This window comes from Drosophila yakuba, chromosome 3R (genome assembly GCF_016746365.2).
Source record: "Drosophila yakuba strain Tai18E2 chromosome 3R, Prin_Dyak_Tai18E2_2.1, whole genome shotgun sequence".
Lineage (NCBI taxonomy): Eukaryota > Metazoa > Arthropoda > Insecta > Diptera > Drosophilidae > Drosophila > Drosophila yakuba.
Window position 1 is genome coordinate 27,733,606 of NC_052530.2, and position 21,920 is coordinate 27,755,525.

At 46.8% G+C, this 21,920-nt stretch overlaps 3 protein-coding genes across 4 annotated transcripts; 1 reads left to right on the top strand and 2 right to left on the bottom strand.

Annotated features, from left to right (window-relative positions):
• Positions 1-486: 486 nt before the first annotated feature.
• Positions 487-3,229, top strand: LOC6538666 (solute carrier family 25 member 44). Its single transcript, XM_002099150.4, has 4 exons — positions 487-622; positions 1,003-1,949; positions 2,008-2,135; positions 2,326-3,229. The coding sequence occupies exons 2-4, from the start codon at positions 1,250-1,252 to the stop codon at positions 2,515-2,517; spliced, it is 1,020 nt and encodes a 339-aa protein (XP_002099186.1). The 5' UTR covers positions 487-622; positions 1,003-1,249; the 3' UTR covers positions 2,518-3,229.
• A 149-nt stretch (positions 3,230-3,378) lies between these two features.
• On the bottom strand, positions 3,379-16,139 carry LOC6538667. 2 transcript variants are annotated; one of them, XM_039375411.1, is made up of 7 exons: positions 16,035-16,139; positions 12,245-12,562; positions 12,055-12,181; positions 7,703-8,092; positions 6,916-7,643; positions 6,579-6,854; positions 3,379-6,515 (listed from the first exon to the last, which is right to left on the bottom strand). In XM_039375411.1, exons 2-7 carry the CDS (start codon positions 12,546-12,548, stop codon positions 3,457-3,459), a joined length of 4,884 nt encoding a protein of 1,627 aa, XP_039231345.1. In that variant the 5' UTR covers positions 12,549-12,562; positions 16,035-16,139; the 3' UTR covers positions 3,379-3,456. The 2 variants fall into 2 exon arrangements, with proteins under 2 accessions (XP_039231345.1, XP_039231344.1); XM_039375410.2 differs by lacking the exon at positions 16,035-16,139 and adding an exon at positions 14,089-14,365.
• A 1,178-nt stretch (positions 16,140-17,317) lies between these two features.
• LOC6538669 lies at positions 17,318-19,009 on the bottom strand. Its single transcript, XM_002099153.4, has one exon. The coding sequence runs from the start codon at positions 18,822-18,824 to the stop codon at positions 18,573-18,575; it is 252 nt and encodes an 83-aa protein (XP_002099189.1). The 5' UTR covers positions 18,825-19,009; the 3' UTR covers positions 17,318-18,572.
• Positions 19,010-21,920: the final 2,911 nt, after the last annotated feature.

Sequence of the window (21,920 nt, forward strand, 5' to 3'; positions counted from 1 at the left end):
GTGGACTGCGTGGGCGGTAATTAGGAGAAAATGTTAAAAGGGTTCAGATTTGAAACTTTTTTGGTGGTTAGCTTTCAAATTTGAATAAAGGATTTAAACGAAGCAAGGTTGGTAAGAAAATATTGTAAATTTTCAGTAACATGTAGTCAAAACAAGCATTTTGGAATGAGAAAGCCAGTTCTTAAATTCAAAATATATTTATTGGGTCTTAAATATAATATAGAAATAATAAAGTTTAAATTTAAACAAGTGCTACACTCTAAAAGTTAAAACAAGTTTGATAAGCTTAAAATGATATAGCTTAAAATTAAATATTGAATGCGCAAATTTGCTTAATTGATGTATTATTTTATAAGTTTTCCTTTATTTATACAATATTCAAATTTCAAATAACTTAATGTTCTGATTGGAAACCAAAGTTTTCTATTTCCGGTTTGAGTCCACGCTCGTAACTAATCGAAGTTCTACACCTCAACTCTTGGCTTATTCGAGTGCATTCCCTCCGATTCCTCTGGCCACACTGGCACACCCAAAAATCTCTCTTAAAACAATTTTTTCATTCTCATCAGATTTATTATGTGATATGCACAAGGCAAATATCCAAACAGACACAGTGGCGTAGGTAAGTGACCAAGTAAGCAGCCGGAACACCACACAATTGCCCCGCACAATGCAGCAGATCCGGAAATCCCGTCCAGACTCCGCGCGTTGACTTTGTTTACGTCCGTGTGCTTTTCGCTTGGCGAGGGGGGTGGTGGCCACTCAGTCAGGTGTCTGCGCATTATATAATAACAACTCCGAATCGGCGGAGGCGCCAAGATATACATATAGATTAGATAGCCGCCGATTTCGTTGGATTTCCTTGGCATTGGGCGGAGGAGCAAAGGTCGCGGGCGGACCAACGAAATCCGTATCTGTCGCACGACCTTGGAAATGATTTTCGTGCGTATGCGTCCGAGTTGCGTCAATGGGCTAAAAAGATGCTGTTTTGTGTTTCCCCAGATATATATGTATATGTATGCATATGGTAATACAAGGCAACAATAGGCGCAGCACACAAAGGAACCGATCCAGAGTCATGCAGGTCGAATGCCTCCAGAGACAACAGCAGCAGCACATCCGGCTGTGAAGGAAGCCCCCATCGCCTTGACGCCTTGACGCCTCCACGCATGCGAACAATCCTTTGCGGACGCACTGAGTCCACCTGGAGCCGTTGGAGCAGCCGCCACACCGTCGACCGGTAGCAGCGATGACGGAAAGCAGCAGTAGCACCACAGCCCGCCTGGCGGTGGCGCCTACCGGAGTGGGTGGAGCAGCCGAGGGTGCACCGTACATACGCACCATCGAATGGGACATGATGAACAAGACCAAGTTCTTTCCGCTCTCCATGCTCAGCTCGTTCTCGGTGCGCTGCTGCCTGTTCCCGCTCACCGTGATCAAGACGCAGTTGCAGGTGCAGCACAAGAGCGATGTCTACAAGGGCATGGTGGATTGCGCCATGAAGATCTACCGATCGGAGGGCGTGCCTGGGCTGTATAGAGGTTTCTGGATCTCCTCCGTGCAAATAGTGTCCGGCGTCTTTTACATAAGCACCTACGAGGGCGTGCGCCATGTGCTCAACGATCTGGGTGCTGGGCATCGAATGAAGGCCCTCGCCGGCGGTGGTTGCGCCTCGCTGGTGGGCCAGACCATCATAGTTCCTTTCGACGTGATATCGCAGCACGCCATGGTGCTGGGTATGTCGGCCCATGCCGGTTCCAAGGCCGATATCAATCCGCTGGGCATTAAGTCGTGGCCCGGTCGCAGTCGCCTGCACATTTCGATGGACATTGGCAGGGAGATAATGCGACGCGATGGCTTCCGGGGCTTCTACCGTGGCTACACCGCCAGCCTGATGGCCTACGTACCTAATTCGGCCATGTGGTGGGCCTTCTATCACCTCTATCAGGGTAAGTCTTCCGCTTGTAAGCGAGATTAGATTATACTAATTTCGGACTCTATTCGCAGACGAACTGTTCCGCATCTGCCCCGTTTGGGTGTCCCATCTGTTTATCCAGTGTGTGGCCGGCAGCTTAGGTGGCTTCACAACGACAATACTAACCAATCCATTAGATATAGTGCGTGCCCGCCTGCAGGTTAGTTTTCTGCAACTATTTCCTGCTTAAAATCTGTTTAGTTTATATGATTGTAAATCCTTGATTGCACATTTTTATTGAACATGACGTAATTTTCCGTTGTCTGCGCCTGAACTTCAGACGTTCTTATCTTAAGAATTGAAAATGCTCGTCACTCATACGTAATCTTTATTACGCTGTGTCTCCGCAGGTCCATCGCTTGGACTCGATGAGCGTCGCCTTCCGGGAGCTGTGGCAGGAGGAGAAACTGAACTGCTTCTTCAAGGGACTGTCCGCCCGCCTGGTGCAGTCGGCAGCCTTCTCATTCAGCATTATTCTAGGTTACGAGACCATCAAGCGCATTGCGGTGGACGAGCAGTACAAGCACCAGATCCGCTGGTGAAGAACGCACAAACCCCAGCCAAACTGAAACCAACTCAAAACTGCATTTACGCGACGTACTGAGAACCACCAGAACCAGAGGAGATGGAGATTCGCCCCCGATTGTAAATAACAAGAGCTAGCTAATGGATGGAGAGCAGAGGAGCACAGGTTAATTAGTTGAATTGAATGAATTGCCAACGATAGCGAATTATAAATCACTGATGGCGGACGCATCGAGGATGTAGTAGTTTAGTAGAACGTTGCAACATGCTTGCGGCTAGGATGTTCAAGTAACGCAATTCAATATGCAAATACCCCAAAGTGTTGTAGCTTAAAGTGTACATTATTATTATTATTGTTATACTTAGTCGTTTTATACCTAACACGCGAAGAGGCCGATCGGTGACAAGCATAATTTATTATACACCTATCTACCTAACTATACTTGTACTTGTACTTGTACGTAATTGATGATGATGTTGGATAATACTGTTGATTATACATTGGTAGCCCAATTACTTTTACACAACTAAGCACAGCAATGTTTGCGCCAAAACAAAATACCACTAACTGGAAACTGGACATGCCGAATTAGAAATTAATATCGAAACAGGGTCGCCCCTTCCCAGAGGTCGGGAGGCACTAACTTAGCTAAGCATTCGTGTGTGTGTGTGTTCTCTGAGTGGATAAACTAGTTTTAGTCTGCATTATAATAAAGTACAAACCAAGAATTGTCACATTTTTGGCACTGTTGAATACCAAATCGCTGACGATCTTCAGGAGCACTAAGAATATATGGCATAGTCATATATCCAGGGTATCAGAGTAGCCTGTATTCATCAGATCTTCCCCATCATATATTACAAATAAGACACCACAATTGACAGTTGGTTGGATTGAATTCTTGCCTTTGAAGTATAAATAAATAAATAAGCAATCTAGGGATAATTTGGCATTTCTAGATACTGTCCGCTGCTGCCACCGTGGTCACCTCCTCCGCCTTTTCCGATCTGTGCTCCAAACTGGTTGGTGTTGCCTCCGGCCGTGCGTTTAGATCCTGCTTAAGCCACGCATTGTTGAAGTTCTTGATCGGAGTGGGCACCTCTCCGGTGGGCGCCACATCCATGTTGACGGATGGCGGCTGTGGCAGCGGTGGCTCCTCGCTGGCCTTGTTGTAGATCACCCAGTTGTCCGGTCTGTCCGGCTTGGTCAGTACGGTTATTGGTGCGAATGCCACGCTGGCCAGTTGCTTGAGCTTCTGGGCTTTAAGTCGCGCCTCTGTCTGGCCATTGGCGTCCACATAGTCGTCCGTCGTCTCGTCCGCAAGGATGTCGTTGGTCAACTGCTTGCCTAGGCTGTCCGGAAAGATGGTGACCTTGCTGTTGGTCACACTCCGGCTGGAGGTGGACAGCATGGGCTTGGGCACCTCGGTCACGTAGCTCGTCCGCGTCCTGTTCTCCAGCATGGGCATAACGTAGTTGTCGTCCAGTGAGGTCACGTTGTAGTCGGTCGAGTTGTGGGTCGCGTCTCGCATCAGTTGTGGTCGCATGTAGCCGTCTATGTCGAACTTCTTGGTGGTCAATTCGTTTGGTTCCGTCTCCTTTCGGGTCTCCGTCTTGTCCAGATCGTTGCTGGGCAGGTCTTCGTCGTATGCGTAATCGGTGTCGTCATCTGGCTGGTTACTTTCGTCCGTGGTCAGGTTGGATAGCGTTCTGCTGACATAGTCGTAGTCCTGTAGGTACAGTTTGTGCTCCGTTTGGGTCAGTTCGTTGCTGTTGTTGCCCACCTCCTTGAGTTCCGGTGTCCGTCCGTAAAATGTCTGTTGATGTGGTCTGTGCGCGGAACTGGAGCCGGAAAACGGGCTGGGATTTCGGTCAGCGGTCAGTTCTCTGTCATAGTACAGTTCGCTCTGGGCAGGAGCGTAGTCGGGTCGGTAGGAGGAACCTCCGCCCTGACTGGAAACCGGTCTTGGATAGGAGCTCACAACTGGACCCAACTCCGGACTGGGACGTGGCCGTATGTTGAAGCTGAACGTGCTGTCCGCTCCATTGGCAGTGGCCACTCCGGAGATGCTGCCAAAGTGGCCCGCACTCACGGCGCTGCTGGAAGCGTGCAGGAATCCCGAACCGGAATTGGAGCCAATCTGCGTGCTGGTGGCCACCGGATACGAGTGCACCGAAGGCGGTCGCGGTGAGTACGAGGCGGAGGAACCTCCACTCAGTATGTGGGAGTTACTGATCGGACTGTGAACCACATTGTTCTCGAACTGTGCCGGCTCCTTGTGGCTCTGCGAGATCGGAGATGGCGTCGTGGGCATGGGACGGCGGATGCCCAAGGGATTGAAGCTGTTGGTGGCGAAGGTCAGAAAGTTCTGGAAGATGTTCGGTGCCCGAGTTGTCGTCCGTCGGTCGTCGTTGTCGTTTAGATAAATTATGGTCGGTGGCTTGGTCCTCACACCCTGGCTGCCAATCTCCGCGAGCGGCTGATGGTACCCATAGCTGGGCAGCGGAATGGGCGTGGTGCTGGCGTAGTCCATGTAGTGTGGTGCGTAGTTCGTGTTGTAGTACGGTTTGTTCACAGTCGTGTATTCCGCGTAGTCAGGAGTCGAAGGTCGGGATGAGGGTTTCTTGTTCGTCTGTCGTATGTTGATCTCGATCTCGTACTGGTCGGCGTTCGGTCCGTTGACCACCACCTTCTGGGGTCGCTCGTAGAGCGGTCTGTTCTGGTACTGTCTCAGTTCCACGGCCCTCTTGGTGGGCTTACTAACCTTTGGAGCTTTGGTTTGTCGCGTGGAGCGTTCCAAACTCACCGTGGAGCTGACCTGGAAGTCCCTTGGAGTAGTGGTGCGGTTGCGTTGGAGGTGCAATAGTCTAGAGTCTGCTGTCTGGTCAGGAGTCTTTGCCGCTGGATGAGGTTCCAACTTTCTGGCGTCACGTCTTTCAGTTTTCTTCGGTTCACGTTTAGTGGACTTTCCCTTGGCTTCGCTGGAAGTATCCTTGTCAGTCTGCTCTGTTCCCGCTGTCCTTGAGTCGTTTCTGTTCTGGCTTGGGTCTGTCTTGGTCAGTTTTGTTGGCTCATCCTTGTTAGCCCTCACTTCCACTATCTCCTCAATGTCCACCTCTTGGTCTGCGTCCTCGTGAAACTCGTCCTCGTCTGTCAACTGTCCTGGTTTTAACTCCTCTGCCGTAGCATTGCCACCCGAACTTCGCAGCTCTACGGGCACATTGTTGATGATCACCCTTCTTCTGGTTGCCGATCCCTCAGGTCTCCTCACATTTACGCTCTTGATGTTCAGGGTGATCTTGGGCGACTTGTCCAGCTTGTTGTTGACTCCGCCCACGGGTTTCCTAGTGGTCTGTCGATTGTTGCTACTGTTACTGATCTTCTTGGTCACCGTCTTGCGTCTCAGGTCGAGTTTGTCACTAACTTTGGTTGTCAGGTTCGCGTTGTGGGTGGGTCGATGGAAGCCGCTGACTGAGGAGGGACTGACCTCCACCTGCGGCTTGATGGGCTTCACCCGGTTGGAGAAGCCCGCCTTGTCCTCCTTGATGACCTGCACCGAACCCAGCTCGGGTTGCCCAATGGTGAAGACCTGGTCGGGCACCTGCTGATTGTGGAAGGGATCCTGCTCCAGCCACGGACTCAGGTCGATGGGACTGAGGCTGCCCGTACCGCAGGTCTGTCGCTCATTGTCCTCGAACTCCGCGGGAATGAAGATGTGGGGCTGGAGCGTGCCACCACCCACCGTGCGGCACAAAACTTGTGCCAAGGACACGCGGCGCACGGAGTGCAGTTGGGCGGGCGTGAAGGAGCTCTCGAAGCCACCATTCTCGTACCAGAAGCGATCGCCCCGCCTCGAGTTGCTGAACTGCTGGGCGATGATGCAGGCGAAGGTGGGACCCACCAGGCCACCAACCACCGGACGCTCCGCGATTCCGCCCACAAACAGATCGATGTCGTGGACGCTGCGGTAGGCGTGGCCAATGCGCTTGGCGGACTCCGGACCCACGACGTTGGCTGCAATGGATACGATACAATACAGGTGAGCACATTAAGGATGAACGGGGGGTCACAACCCACCGAAGTCATCCCAACTGAGAATGGGACTGAGACCACAGGGCACTCGCCAAGCGCTGTACGGAGCAATGCCATGATCCCTGCCCCGTTGGATGTTGATGGCAGCCAGATCCAAGCCGAAGGGAAAGCCGGGTGTCTGGAACAGGTGATTGGTCAGTTCGGGCGTGATGAACTCATCCCGCTTCAGAGCTCTTTGCGAGGCCAAGCCGCGCAGCAGACGATGCAGTGAACCCGCCGAGCCGATGTCACCACGCTGGAACTCCTCATGTAGGCTGACATCTGCAGGAAGATATCTCAAGTTTATAAAGATTTAGATCTTAAGTGGCTTAAGCAAACTCACTATTATTAATCACATTGTGATGGCGATCGCAGCGGGTGTAGGAGTTCTGGACGAGCGAGTGGCCAAAACGGAAGGCGGCGGCTGCAAAGGCATTGGCCACCGTGGGATTGACCTTTGAACTATAGCGCTCGTAGTAGCCCGAGGGCATCAGCTCCAGATCGAAGAGCTTCACCACCTCCCTGCCCAGAATGACGGGCAGGAACTCCCGGTAGGTGATGTGCTGGAACATGGCGCCCACAATCCTGCGCGTCTCCTGGTACACCTTCTCATCACTCCAGTGTGGATTCAATTCGCTCAACTCCAGCGCAATCCGATTGTGTTCGCCCACCCAGACATGGTGCATGGCCAGCAAACCCGGCTGCTCACCACTGCGTCCATCGCCGGATCGTATGCACTTGGTGGCAATGGCGCCGCGTTGGCACACATCCTCGGCGGGATCACCGCGCCCGTAGACGAGCAGACCGTGGCGGAATACTCGGGCATTATCGGAGGACTTGGCGCTGTTCGAGTAAATGGGCGAGGCGTCGATGTAGGAGGTCACCTGATTGGTCTGCTCCCGCCAGGAGAGCACACAGTCGCGTCGCTGGGCAGGAGCCGAGCGCAGGAACTCCAGGCAGCGCACCTTGAGCGGCGCCAGCCAGGGATCGTCCAGTGGCACCTTGATGGGAAAGCACGCGGGATGGAAGTCCTTGCCGCCACAGCAGCTGGGTATGGAGCCATTGATGGAACTGTCGTTCAAGAGAATATAACGAATATCCATATGATAGATATCATAGCTACCACTTACCGCGGCTGAGCGGTGGAGGTCATGTCGTGGTCCAGCATCTGACCCCACTGGGCGATCATCAGGGTGAGCGGTGCCTCGCCCTCCCGCGCTCCGTGCACCAGAAGGCTGACGAAACGCGACGAGGACAAGGTGCTGCCGTCGGCGGAACTCCGGACCGTGTCCACGCCATCGCCGTACTCCGGCGGCAGGAAGCGATTGAAGGGCATCTGGGCGGCGCCCCAACGCGGCCGCCGCTTGTTGTTGCAGGTGCCGTCGTGGGTGCGGTACCGCTCCGCGGCGGGCATGCAGGGCGGCGGATCCCGCGGCGGACACAGTCCCTCCAAGGCGGTGCGACGCAGCGAGATGCGCTGCGTGTGCGACTGGCGGGCCAGCTCATCGATGTGCTGGAAGCTGTCGATGAAAGAGATCGAGGCGAATGATGCAGTGGGTTCAGTGGGATGACGGTGCCAGGAGCGGCGCCATCATCCCGCCACCAGGTGAGGAGCACACGACATGGCTGCGCTCAAATTTCTCGATCGAGTGCCAACTGCTCGTGCCGCTGGCTTCTATTTATAAAACGCTCGACTCCGCGATGTTGGATGGTGGATGTTGGTTGGTGGTTGGTGGAAACGAGTTCGCCACTCGGCGGTTGGAGCAGTTGGAGCTGCTGGGATCCACCAGCGAATTATAAGCCCACTGGCGTTGGAAAAACGCACAAGAAATCGGTGAGCAGCCGCTGGCTTTAATTTAACCGCTTTTGCTTTCCATTTGCCGCGTTTATTAGCAACTCTTTTTTTTCTTTTTTTTTTGTCAATTTTCATTTCGTTTCCATGCCGAGGGGTATAATCACTGGCTCATGAAACACACTCGCACTGGGGATTTATGGGTATAATGTGTGTTGATCGCTAAACAAAAGTTTGTGATATAGCACCACTATCTTATGATTCACTGGTTTAACTGTTTAAAGTGTGACTAACTTAATGGCATCTAGAAAAAGGCAATTTTGGAACAAAACCTTTCAAAACTTGTATAAATCTTGCTTCATTCTGAATTTGTTCTACCCTACTTTTTAGATCATTCAAGTTAAGTAAAGTTGTAAGTTAATGTATAAGTACTAATAATTTAGTTCACGTAGTATATCATTTTTGATAAGCTTTTTACAAGTAATACAAATTAAGCTACAAGCTTAGCTGCAAAGATACTTTGATTTATCTAAGTTTCAAAGAAGCACCACCATGCACTTCTACTACTTGTATATATATATATTATTATACTATTATATACTACAAGTAGTCTACTATATACTATATATATAACTTACTGAATGAAATGAATTGAATACGGGCATTTGTTTAATATAAAGTTAAAAGCGCCTGTTTCTGCACTTCCTCCCAATTTTCTTAGCTGAAAACGTGCCGCTTCTACTTTCTTTCGACTTCCTGCCTGCCATACAATTTCCTGCGATCTTTCGATCAATCTTCTAGGAGTTTTCACTTTTCTGCACACGAACAGCCGCGATAATTAGCGATGATTGAATGCCATTTGCGATGATCGCCAAGGGGATGGATGCGCAAGTGTATAATCGTTTCGGCACGTTATTCCAGTTTTCCCGCTTGTCAGCAGGTGAAAGTGGAAAATCATACATTTTCCCAGGCTTTTAATGCGCATTGTTCACTTGTCATTGCTCGCATTAAGCCTGGTTTTGTTCGTGGAAAAGTTGCCCATTAAAGGTGCAAGCGCCCTTTGCCTTGAGTTCACGCGGCGTATACGCAATCTGGACGCAAAGCGCAGCCGCAACGTTGGTTTTTTATATTTTTCTTGTTTTTGTTGCTCGCTGTGGAGTTCATTGCCCCCCCGTGAAAGAGCAGCAAAAAAGCACAATACACAATAAAAAAACTTCAACTTTCGTATATCTTCGTGGAGCTTGAGGCCGAATTGGCTGGTAGAAAACGAAAGTCGCCTGTTGTTTGTGTTTCAGTTTTGGCTCTTTTTTTGTTTTTTTTTTTCTCTTTTCATCGCCAGCGTATCAGTTGTACCGCCGCTGCTTCAGTCTACGTCGCAGTCGCAGTCGCCGTCGCAGCAGCTGAAGCTTTGCCTTTCCCTGTTTTTTCTTTGTGTATTTCTGTATTGGAGTATTTGAGTATTTGAGTATTGTTGTATTGATGTAATCAAATTGCGAATGCCAAATCTGAAGCTACCCAGATGTGCCATTCGGTTATGTGTATACGCCATGTATGCCATGTATGTACATATGTACATATGCTTGTATGTATGTGCAGTGTGTGTGATATTTTTCTAACGCTGTCGCTTTCTTTGGCTTCTAATTTGGCTAAATGCTGCTTTTGGCACCATTAACGAGCCCCATCTCGGCAACGATCATCATTTTCAGACTGTCGACTGTCGATGGACGATACATGAGTATATTTGTTGATATTTAATTAAACCGCATCGAACCAAACATGTTGGCCATTTCGTAATTTGATTGTGGACACATCGCAGTGGAGCAAAAGGCATTTTCCATTAATGGCCATCAACAGCATCATCAGCATCTTTTGTCTGGCAATTGTCTGTTTCTGGAGAAGATGTCGTCTCGTCTCGTGTCGCCTTGTCGCTCCATTGATTGCAATTACATAAATGCGATTTCGGGCACATTTCGGGCTTTGCATTCGACGCGGTCAGAGCTCATTGCACCTGAGTCGAAATCACCTGAGTAGATTGCCTTTACGGCTGCCCCCAGGTGAAAGTTCTCAACCCAAAGCGCTTTTCGCAGTTCGTCTGAGTGTGTGTGGAAAATCGCATGGGTTTTCAACGGTTTGTGAAAAGTGAAAATGCTGTCAGCGGAAAAACTGGAAAAACTGCAAGCAATCGTTGGCGTTGGAAACGGAGATGGCAATGTAGTTGGAGTCTGCCATTTCCGCTGCCCGACCAAAGAGTTCGTTTAACCCGGACCGCCTTTATTTACACACACCCAACCCCAAACCCAAACCCCTTGAAACCCCTCGTGAAGCGAATACACAGGGGAAAAATACTGGTTCTTAGTCAAATCAAAGAAATCGCACAGAAAGCTGTCTAAAAGTATGCTGCAAATTATATCATAGTTCTGTTTCAGGCACTTTGCTTAGAAATTTAACTCAATGTCGAGGATTACTGGGATTTTCCATATTCCTTTTCTATGATTTAAATATGAATAAGTGTTTTACTTAAATGTGTTAAATTAACGAATGATTTTTCTCACTCTGCAGTTAATGCAGCCGAATATGGGCATTGGGCTTTGATTTTGGATCGGAATTAAAATTGGATACGGCTTTGGTGTCTTGCTCTTGTCTGCCAATTATGCGGCATTTCAATGTCAAAGTGAAAGTTGACTCTTAGTCATGAGCAATCGCAGTTGGACTCCCATCGCTTTTGGCTACGATTCGGTATTTGCACGGGGTGCCCACTTCCACTTCAGCCAACTTCCAGGCCATTCGGATTCCCAGCTCCCAGCACCGAGCTCCAACTCATTAGCTGTGAAGCTGCTGCCATGGATGCCGTAGAACTCGTTAATCAAGCGAGAAAGTTGCCGGTGGTAATTGTGGGCACGGAGGGGGTGCGGGGGCAGGGGCAGGGGCACTCGGGCGGCGGGGCGGGGGGTCCTCAACTCAATAATATTGCTTACTTTTCTGCCTTTTGTCTTCTCCAGCAATTTTTTTTTGTTGCACACAAAGTTGTGGCTATTTTTGCATTAGATTGCCGGCGGTCAGAAACTCGAGAGCGACCATGCCCACTCAATTGTGGGTGATCGGGGGCGGGGGGCGAGGTGTGCTTTTTTTTTTTGTTAGAAAAGTTGGTGGAGTCTTTTTCCACGAATCACTCTTACCATCAATCCATCAATAGTCAATAATAATTTGATGATAGCTATGTTCAAAGAATAAGATGTGTAGTTCATTGTTTCGCCTTCATCAGTGGCTCGTTTCTTAAGAAAGTGAAGAAAGTATCTTCGAAATTAAATAAGTTTTTTTAACTTACATGCTTAAGTAGATGGCTTGCATAAGTAATATTTATAAATTGTTTTTAAGTTATACTAATACTTAAAATGCAAACTAGTACTTCAAAAGAACTAGATGAGTAAGCAACGTAGTTCTTCAAGGTTTATAATTATAGGGTGAGAAAAACAAGTTGACCCTAAAGCTCCGAACTACTTGAGCCACCCTCGGAGTCCACTTTGATTTTTAATCATGCGCATTTCGCTGGCCAATAACTTTTTTCATATGTCATAGCCACATATTTGCGGCTGATGAACTTATGACCCGCCACAATCCACGTATCCAGCCCACATTCACATCCACACCCACATGCATATCCATGCCCACCCAGAAGTCCGTGGAACTTACTTTTTGCGAAAGGCCTTGGCTGCGGCGATGGTGGCATAGGCGGCCATCTCCCGGCGCTCCGAGTCCGTGGTGGGAGCATTGAAGCGGGACAGCATCGCGGCCGGATGGTTGTCCTGCAGGGTTTGTCCTTTAGAATTCGAGGATTTGATTCAAGGTTAGGGAAAAGTCGCACTAGAGAAGAAGTACCCACCAGTGCGCAGCATCTCCGGCTGAATCCGACCATACAGCTCGGTCATGGCATCCAGACCCTGGCGCACACTCTGCTGCAAGGCCACATCCATCAAAGTGGGACGTCGCGAGCGTCCATTCCGCATGCTCTGGTATGTCGCCTTCGCCTCCAGTTCCGGCTGCAGCTGCTCCTCGCTCTCCTGATCCGGCAGCGGACTCAGCGGACGGGGCAGCTCCTTGGTGGGCGGCTTGCCACTGGCATGCTCCAAGTGCACCAGCAGGAGCAGCAGGAGGAGCAGCGCCACCAGAAGTGATGGCTGCAACATTCCAGCGGCGACTTCTGCAATGGTTTATTCGCTGTCAAGTTCAGTGGGCGAAAAGGTTGCCCAAGGAATCTCCAAGGAGGAATCTCCAAGGAGGAATCTCATTGGGAGGAGGGTCTCATTCCTTGTACGATTTTTTAAATTATTCCAAACTTAGAAGTTTGTAAGTAATACCTATCGAAAAAAGTGCCTTGAAGGAGCAACTTTTTAAGAAATCACAATTCCGTATCGGTTATTATTATTATTAAGTTGTTTTGAATGAGCCAAATGCCAAATGAGTTAAATGCTTACTAATAGATGAAGTCCCCAAAACCACAAATTCTATAATCTGCCCCGAGGCTAAAAAGTTGCAACAAAAACTACTGAAGCTCGATAAGGGGTTAAATTAAGCATAATTATCAATAAAGTTACGTTGGTTTTGGGTAGCCAATATCAATATCAATGCATAATTGCTGCCGTTGCTTCTTTTGCGATTACATCAGCAGTGGCAACCACTTGTAACATCGATAAAGTTGTAAATAATTGCTAATATTTAATTTTGACTTTTTAAGCTGCGAACAGCTAATTACAATAATGAGTAATGCACTTCAACTGCAACTTATTATCGCCCAACCATATTATTATTCTCTTTTCCCTCGCTCTTTGTTGCAGTTCACTTTTTCTGCAGTTTTGTTTAATGCATTTATTTTGTTTTGTTTTGGACGAGTGATTTTCGAGTTGGTTGTTATTTAAATACGCCAGTTGATTGAGTTTATTGGGTTTTAAAGTTATTTTATACATTTTTCTTAACAGCTGTGTTTTTAAAACAAGTAAAGGCCATGGATAGCTTCAAGTTCTGTGCATTTTTTGTAACCATCGCATTAAAAGTTAATTACTCTATTTATGATTTTTATGCTGTTTCTTTGCTGGTTTTTATTTTCAGACTTTTTTTTTTATTTTTTGGATGCAATGCGGAATGCTTTATATGCCTCAATGAGCGCATAACAGGCGTCTAGATTGCCAGTGGTCTATGCAATAAATATTTTATGGCCGGTAACTGCTCACTGCCTACAATTTAGGCACTGTCCAATCATTTTTTAATTTTTAGTGCACTGACCACATGGAGGTGTTTTTGTAGCAGTGGGATGGTGCCCAATAAACTCTAGACTACTTGCTACCAAGTACTACTTGCTACTTGAATAAACGTAGATTTTATTGGGATCTTTACATCCCTCATAATTTAAAGTAAAATATATGCGCACTGGCACATGAAAAATTATGCAATTAGTCTGAAGACTTTGGGCTTGCATAAGGCCGTTTTTCGCTTCCTCGTTCAAGGGTCTGCAGCTCCAAAAGCCACCTACATATATATATTATATATATAATATCATATAATAATAGCCGCCAGGAAATCGCGGGCCTAGTGAAATTTTACAGACCACCGACTTTTCGCTGTAACTTGGAACTTGGCTGTAACGCTCACTTAGCCAACTGTGGCACTCCGGTCATTAATAATAATCAATTTGTTGGATGATCTTTTGCGCAAAAACGGAAATTGATTTACCCCAAGTGCGGTGCGCAATTTGTAGTTCGTAATTGCCGTGATTAACACCTGCCAGCAATTAGCCGGGAACTTTCACTGTTTTGGTTCTGCGATTTTGTATTTTCTATCTTCTTGTTGACTTGTTGCCACTAGTTGGCTGCTTAGCTAGTCTCCTGGTGGCGACTCCTGGCAAAGATTTGTTGTATATTCCTAAGGCAAGCGCACAACACACAACGAAACGAAAACTTTTTCGCGTTTGTATCTGGGATCGTCGTAAACCGAACTAAATCGATTCTCACCTCACGGCTGCCATTAGAAGCCAAAGAAGCAAAGATGCCGAGCCGCAAAGCCCGAGACATGCCACAGCTTCACCAAAATCAAAAAAAAAAAACAAACCTAGTAAAAAAAAACCCACTTGGAGATAAAAAAGCACCAACGTCAACTCGAAAAAAGAGTCTTCCAGGTAAGCGACCAGTTCTCCGCTGGCTTTCATTCACTGCCCGGCCCGAGTAGTGGCAGTTTTTTCAGTTTTTTTTTCAGCTTTTTTCAGCTTTTTTTCCAGCAGCAAGACCCCGCTTCTACTCTTAAATATTTATTATTTATTTTCAACTTGCTGGCGCTTATCGCCGTCGCCGTCGCCTCTTTCCGTATTCAAATCGAAGCGAGAGAGATAAAATGCCTTGCGGCTGCATAAAGTTCCCATTAAGGCAGAAATATAAGAAATGTCTCACTATGCCATCCGATCGCCATTCATCTGGATCGGCTGGTCCCCACCCGACCATTCACATCGAACCAGCTCCACATCCCATCCAATCCATCGTAGCCGGTTCATCAAAAGATGCCCAGCTGGATGCTTTGCTTTGCTTTACTTTGCTTTGCTCAGCGGACCGCTGCCCCTTTTTACGTACCGCTCCGCCGGCTTATCGCCCGCCGCCATCGAACTGCTTTCAATTAGAAGAGAAAGTTCTTGCCACAAGCGCATGCAGGAAAAAGTGAAAAAATCAAGCAGAGCGAAAGAGAAGCAGACTCCACTCGAGTCGACTCGAGAAATAATAAAAATACAAAATAAAAAAAAAAAAAATAAACAACAAAGAAATGTTGTTACCGGCGGCGGGCAAGTGATGGCTTTTACTCTTAGCCACGTCGGGATCACCTGGGTGAGCCGCAAAAATTGCACCTCGTGAATTGAGATGCTGATGTATCGCAAGTATCACCCCCGCCAAGTGACAACAATAACACCAATACTAACCCATGGAATCGGTTTGGAAATCGAGCAAACTATACCTAAACTGGACCCAGCGAAAAGCAGAATATGCATAGAAAACCAATGACATCAGCAATGCAAAATGTCTTAAAATAGAAGTGGGTATGGGTATGGGTATGGAAATAGTGCCGCTGGCCAAGAGTTTTGACATCGTTGGTCGAGTGTCTTGGGGCGCACATATAGTGAATACTAGGGAATCTGGGTGAACTAGGTATAGTATTTAAATATGTAAGTAAATACCTAGTAAACGCCATTCAAAGTATATCCATATTCCTTACTTTAAGCGAGCTATAAGAAAACTTCCTATGACTTATATTTATACTTCACAAATATTTCAAATTTCTAGAACCCAATCAGTTGTTTTCAATATTTTTGGCAGTGTATGCTGGCTTAAATGAACCTAGAAAGAATTTTCATTTGCGTGGGCATAGAAATAAACACGCATCTCTAGTTCTCATACTTCCCGGAAAACCAATTCAAAAACAATGAGCACCTCAAATAACATATGACTTCCCAACATTATTGCTACTAATTATCGTACAAATCGTACAGAATAAATGCTAAATTGTTTGGATAATGCATTTAACCAACCCCACAAGCTGCAGGGATTTCAAAACGCTTAATCACGAGCTTGAGATTCCCCCACACTTTGGACTAATGGCCGGATTCTCGTCGCCTCCCGAGCGCTTTTAGCTGCACTTACACGTAATCTTATCAGATCGAAATCGGTGATGAAATCGGTCGAGAATCGGGCTAATCCGTAGAGTTGGATCATCAACTGCGCCGCAGCTGCGGCAATTGAATTGAACGGAGACCGAGTCAAAGGTAAAATATAATGCAGAGGAGAGCACTCTAAATGGGCTCAATTAGCATTCCCCCCATTCCCCCATTCCCCCCTTCCCCCGTCTGGCCGTGGAGCGTTGCATTGGTGGGCGTTGCATTACGTATACGCCTCGTAAATTAAGTATACGTAAGCAAATGTATTTGCTTGACAAGAGCCACGCACTTGGTCAATTGGATTCAATTGAACTGTGAGCGCCCTCCAAAATGGGGGATAAGAATGAAAGCGGCGGATGTACATGAAGTCGAATGACAGATACCCTGCCTTCTTATATTTCAATGAGTAAAGTACTTATAGTACATATAATATATAGTATATATATATTGTACATATAATAATCAAAAATACATGTGCTATCAGTAACCGCAAAGCAAACTTTCCTACTATAAATCACTAAACAATCGAATTGTGCAATTCTCGGAAGTGTAAACTTTATAATAAAGTTTTATTAAGAACCGTAAATATGTATTTGCCATTAAGGTTGGGAACTGTCTAGCACTCTCCGTAAGCGTATGCACTAAAAAAAACCCCAAAAAGCTCTGACTTTCCGGCCCAAGGGGGCGTGGCGTGAGGGCGGCGTGGGCGTTAAGTGGAATCGGAATCGGAATGGAACTGCTGTCCCAGCGGCGATGACGACAGCAGCAACTCGAGACTGGGTCACTGTTACGAGCGTAAGAAGCGGTGAGTGTGGCAGTGCGTGTGCTAGTGTGCTAGTGTGTGTGTGAGTGTGTGGTCCGCTCACGCACACAGTGACAGGCGGACCCGGAGTGCTTCGTAATTAGAAGAGAGGGCGATAAAGAGTGCGAGACGGCGGCAGAATACGAAAAGAATCGCTGGAATAATAAAATAATACACGAGGTTGCCTTTTGCCTTTTGCCTTCTGGCTTCTGCCTTCTCGCCGTAGACTTCGCTTTCGTTTCGCATATTTTACGTTTGCCCTCCCCCCTCGTCCGCCCCCTTGTAATTTATAATTTATTTGAATGTTGTGTGTTTTTTTTTTGGCTGCCTCTCATTTCTTACTTTCACACGCAGACGACCGGCAAAAGAAAAGGGTTTGCCCCCAAAAAGCCGCCCCCACTCGACAATCTGCAGTTCATTGTCGGTGTAATTGAAATCGCCAGTCGAAAAGTTTCTTCCATTTTCAGTTTGTTTTTTTTTTGTATTTATTAAAAGTTCGATTTTTATTCGCCTTTGTTGGGATTAGCTCTATAAATAGATGTAGATGTAGATGTACAAGTAGACATACAGTTTAATATTATTTCATAGGTATAATAAATATATTGTAGATGCTCCGCTCTCTAAACTAAATTCTCTCATTTCGCCACTTACAGCACTTCACACTGCGATTAATCGCATTTCGTTGCCATTTTAGTACGAATCACTTGAGCAAACACCATCCACCCATTTTGGGGGCACAGCTTTGAGTTTCCTCTCCTCGTGCGGCACATACAATATGCTTATTAGAGTAGTAACAGTAGTATAGATATAGGTATAGGTATAGGTATTAAGGATTACGCATAGGCATAGTTATGTTTATATGGTTTACATGGTGTGGGGGTGTGTGTGTGTAGTGTGTGGGCTACGTGCCCTGCGTTTTGAGCTGCACCTGGAAGCGTCTGGAGGCACCTGGAAGTACCTGGAAGCACCTGGAAGTGTCCGGACTACTCACTCGCAGCCCAAAAATCGCGGGGCTCGTGAACAACAAAACAAATTTAAACAACATTGTAAGATGAGTGAGTGTGTGTATGCGTGTGCACTTACAAAATAAAACAAACTTACAGCTAGGCGTGTGTGTGTGTGTTTTTTGTGTTTTCGTGTATAGCTAAAGTATTGCACTATGTTGTGTGTATATATGTATATAAATATGTATATGCAATAAACAATTTACATTGATTCAAAGAGTTCTGCTGAAGCTTACAGGAGATGGAGAGAGTTAGAGATAGTGTGGCAGACAAAAAAAATGTTGTGTATAAATATGTGATGTACTCGGTTTCTTTTTTCTTAATTGTTGTTTTCCGTGTTTTTTTTTTTTTCTTTTGGATAGTTATTGTTGAGAAGGAATGTCGTTACACAGATTGCCCTGTCCCCTGCCAACACTTTGAAGCCTCTAACGTGATCCGGGGATCAACCATTTGGGTCAAACGAATCGAAACTATTTGGATTACCCATTGGAATCTTGGGAGTTGCGCGAATTCTTTACGATCGCGCTCACTCACTGAACGCGAATTCTTTAGATCCTTGAAGTGGCGCGATTTCTTTGTGTCTTATCCAAATCTCCGTGTTATCCTTCCTCCGATCAGCCAGAGATCCCCCGCCGACAACCCACAGCACAGCACTCGACCGCTCCAGCGGCCGTTCGTCCCGCCCCGTCCCGCCCCGCCCCCGTCCGCGCGCCTCCACTCAGTTGCGCCGCTCGCCCGCTCGTGCCGCCTGCCGCTGCTGCTGTTGCTGCTGCTCCTTGTCGCGCAGCTCCTTGATGGCGCCCACCGTGCCGAACATCACCTTGGCCGTCAGCTGGGCGCGGGGCGGACCGCCGGACTTGCCGCTGGTGGCCGCCTCGCGGTCCAGAGATGCATTCGCATTGGCGTAGGCGTTCGTGTACGAGACGTAGTTGTTGTTGAGGTCGCGACCGCAGCTGCACTGATGCGACATGTTGCACGTGATGTGGATGTTTTTTTTTGTGTTGTTGCTGGCTAGCCCGCTTTAATATATGTGTATTTATTAGCCGATTTTCGGAGTGGCGTGGCGTGTAGAGCAGTTGATCCGCTTGCGGTTGTTTGCCAATTGATCGCGCCTCGCAGTCGCTCACACTTTCACAGACTCACTAGAACTAATTTCGAAAAGCTGTGGTGTTGTTTTTGTGGCCAGGCCTCGCTCGGCAGAGGCAGCGACCGCGATGCCAGCGTCGACGCCGGCAGCGATGAGCAGAGAGAGGGCTGTCAAAACAAGAGAGCACTGCGATCAGCAGCTGTTGAAACAGAAACAGCAACGGCGAGAGCTTGCTGCCGACGTCGCTGTTGCAGCGACTGTGCTGCAGTGAAATGATAAATTTCTCTACACCGAAAAAAAGATAAGAATCTAAAAAGTAACAGAAACAGCTAAGTTCGAAGTACAAAAAAAACTGTATGTAAAAGGTTTACCAATTTTTGACTAGCTAGATTTTTAAAGCGTACTTTTAGGCGCGAGGTAGGGGTTTTGGGTTTGCTGAGTCAGGGAAACCATATTTTTTCATAAGAGCTTACGATAACGACTATTATATTTACTAACAATTATTGTACAATTCCGGACTCTGCTTATTTCAATATATTTTTCTCGGTGTACTGTCTGCAGCTGATCGTGGCTCTCTTTGTGCAGCCGCTGTTTCTGCTTCTGCCTCTGCCGCAGTCGCAATCGCTGCTTTTGGGAGAGCTTTCTTGATTGCAGCGAAGAGTGTTGTTGTGTTGTTTCTAATGCCCCTTCACTCTCCCCAACCTCCATCCCCCACCCAACTCCCCTCATGCGCTCCCTCAATTGACGACGCTGCGCTTGTGTAATCTTTACGTCGTCTTTGTATGTATTTCTTTATTTTTGTCTTATTTCTCTTTCGGTGGAGCTTTGTTTTTGTTGTAGTTTTACTCATAACAATTTGCGAATTCCACAGGCACGCTCGCAACAACAATAACAACAACCACAACAACAACAACAAGAGTCAGCAGCGGCAGCAAGTGAAAATCACTAAGCAATGCAGCGACTCACCTGTTTATTGTTGTTGCTGGCATTCATTAAGTTTCATTCACCTTTCGCAGCAGGCTTTATATATTGTAGTTTGTTTGTTTGTTTAGCTTTATTTTGGCCATGCTTTTACATAATTGAATCGAGTGACTAATCAAACGTACTGCAGACCAATGAGGAAATGCCTTTCTAAACAGCCTGAACCTGACCCCAAAAGAACCGAAAAGAATTCCCAACTGGAGGCGAGAGAGCGAAGAAAACGAGCAAAGGTGAGACAAGCCAACGCAAGCAAACGCATTCGCTTTCGATCGATCGTCACTTTCCTCGGCCAGGAGAAGAAGAAGAAGAACAAGCAGCAGAAGAGGCAGCAGACTCGTACTACCAGTTTTCTCCAAGAACCAAAAAGTCACGGTGACCCATATAACATATAGCACCGCAGTCGCTGCTGACGTCAGCAGAGCGACACAGAGAAACACAGAGAGAGATAGAGAGAGCGAACGAGAAAGAGTACAGAACAAACGGTGGACAGAAGAAAAGAGAAAGAGGGAGGGCACTATCGGATCGAAAAGAAAGCGAAAAAAGAAATTTCAATGCAGCGAAGCGTAGAATGGAGAACGTATGTTTGTGCTTGAAGTGCCAGCAAACAAACAAACACTCGCACACACGCAGGCACGCACACCAGCGCAGGTGATCGTTTGCTCACCTACTTAAATATGTCGGAAAGTGTGTCATCGCAGCGAGAGCGAAAGAGAGCACTGGAGAGAGTAGAAGCTGCACCAGAAGAGCGAGCAACATTCTTTGCCGATTTTACGACTCTTCCCGGCGCACTTGCATATGTATATGTATGTTACCTTATGCACACACACGTATGTATGTATGTATGTTTGTGAAAGGCAAGTGCTAACAGTTGTGGCTAGAATAATAGTGCTAACCAGAAGTGTCTAAAAATAACTGACAAAACACACGAAAGCTTCTTCGCAATGTTCTTAAGACTAAGTCATAGTTATTCTCTAGCAACTGAGTTAAAAGTATCTATAAGATATAAATCTATGTTAATCGAATTGAGTTAAAAGTGTCTGTAAGATATAAATCTATGTTAATCCAAATTTGTTCCTTTAATAAACATATTCGTCTTTTCAAAGGAGGTTTTAAACTTGCTTCCTTCCTATTGCTTCCACCTCATTCGTACTTCATCCAGATGCTATTTTGGCCCACTGCACCCAGTGCCACCCACTTACACATTCCCCCCACAGATTCGATGCTGGCCAAAAGACAGCCGGTTGTCTGGGCCGTAAGTCTTCTCAGCTTTCGACTCTGTTCCTCTGAGCAAATTCGCCCGGCGGCCAACTTCTAATTATAAATGCATATTTATGCTGCCAGTTAGTGGCTTCCACATGCCGCTGCCATTGTTGTTGCTGATATCTGACGCCACATAAGTTCATCTGGATCTCAAGTGCACATTGCACTGCGTTTTTCTCATGCGCAGAATCAATTAAAAGAGATGAAAAAACCCCAAACGAAAACTTGTTGGTGGGAAAAATCTCCGAAAACCTGCATAAGAATCGTGATTTTCCATTTTTTATTGTTGTTTTGGTTATATGTATATACTTTTTTTTTTCTTTTTTTTTTTTCGTCGCTCTAACAACTACAAAAATGTTTTCGCCTATGCATTTTTTCGGTGGGAAGTTAGTGCCTCAGCGTGTGTGTGTGTGTGTGTGTGTGTGGAGTAGGTGTGGGCTAAACTGGTTGGGTGCCTCGTTTTTATTTATTTTTCTTTTTATTTTGGTCCGGCCAACAGCATGTTTAGTTTGGTGTCTTTGTTTTGCCTTATTTTGCCTACCGCGATGATGATTTATAGCTGAACTTGTCTTGTGGCACAGCCGACCAAAATCGCATCGAACCGAGTCACATGCACCACATCCATTCCATATCCTCCTTGTGGCCATATGTGCCACATGAATCCAGATGCCAGTTGCCAGATGCCGAATACGCAAATGAGCTGCTTGGCCTGTGATTAGACCGCTGGGAAATTTATTA

Excerpts from the sequence above, each read along its gene's own strand:
- LOC6538669 (XM_002099153.4), bottom strand. The coding sequence starts at position 18,824 with ATGTCGCATCAGTGCAGCTGCGGTCGCGACCTCAACAACAACTACGTC.
- LOC6538666 (XM_002099150.4), top strand. The coding sequence starts at position 1,250 with ATGACGGAAAGCAGCAGTAGCACCACAGCCCGCCTGGCGGTGGCGCCT. Across the intron at positions 1,950-2,007 it reads CTTCTATCACCTCTATCAGG|ACGAACTGTTCCGCATCTGC; the intron begins GTAAGTCTTCCG and ends CTCTATTCGCAG. Across the intron at positions 2,136-2,325 it reads TAGTGCGTGCCCGCCTGCAG|GTCCATCGCTTGGACTCGAT; the intron begins GTTAGTTTTCTG and ends GTGTCTCCGCAG.
- LOC6538667 (XM_039375411.1), bottom strand. The coding sequence starts at position 12,548 with ATGTTGCAGCCATCACTTCTGGTGGCGCTGCTCCTCCTGCTGCTCCTG. Across the intron at positions 12,182-12,244 it reads GCCGGAGATGCTGCGCACTG|GACAAACCCTGCAGGACAAC; the intron begins GTGGGTACTTCT and ends CGAATTCTAAAG. Across the intron at positions 7,644-7,702 it reads ACCTCCACCGCTCAGCCGCG|TTCCATCAATGGCTCCATAC; the intron begins GTAAGTGGTAGC and ends CTTGAACGACAG.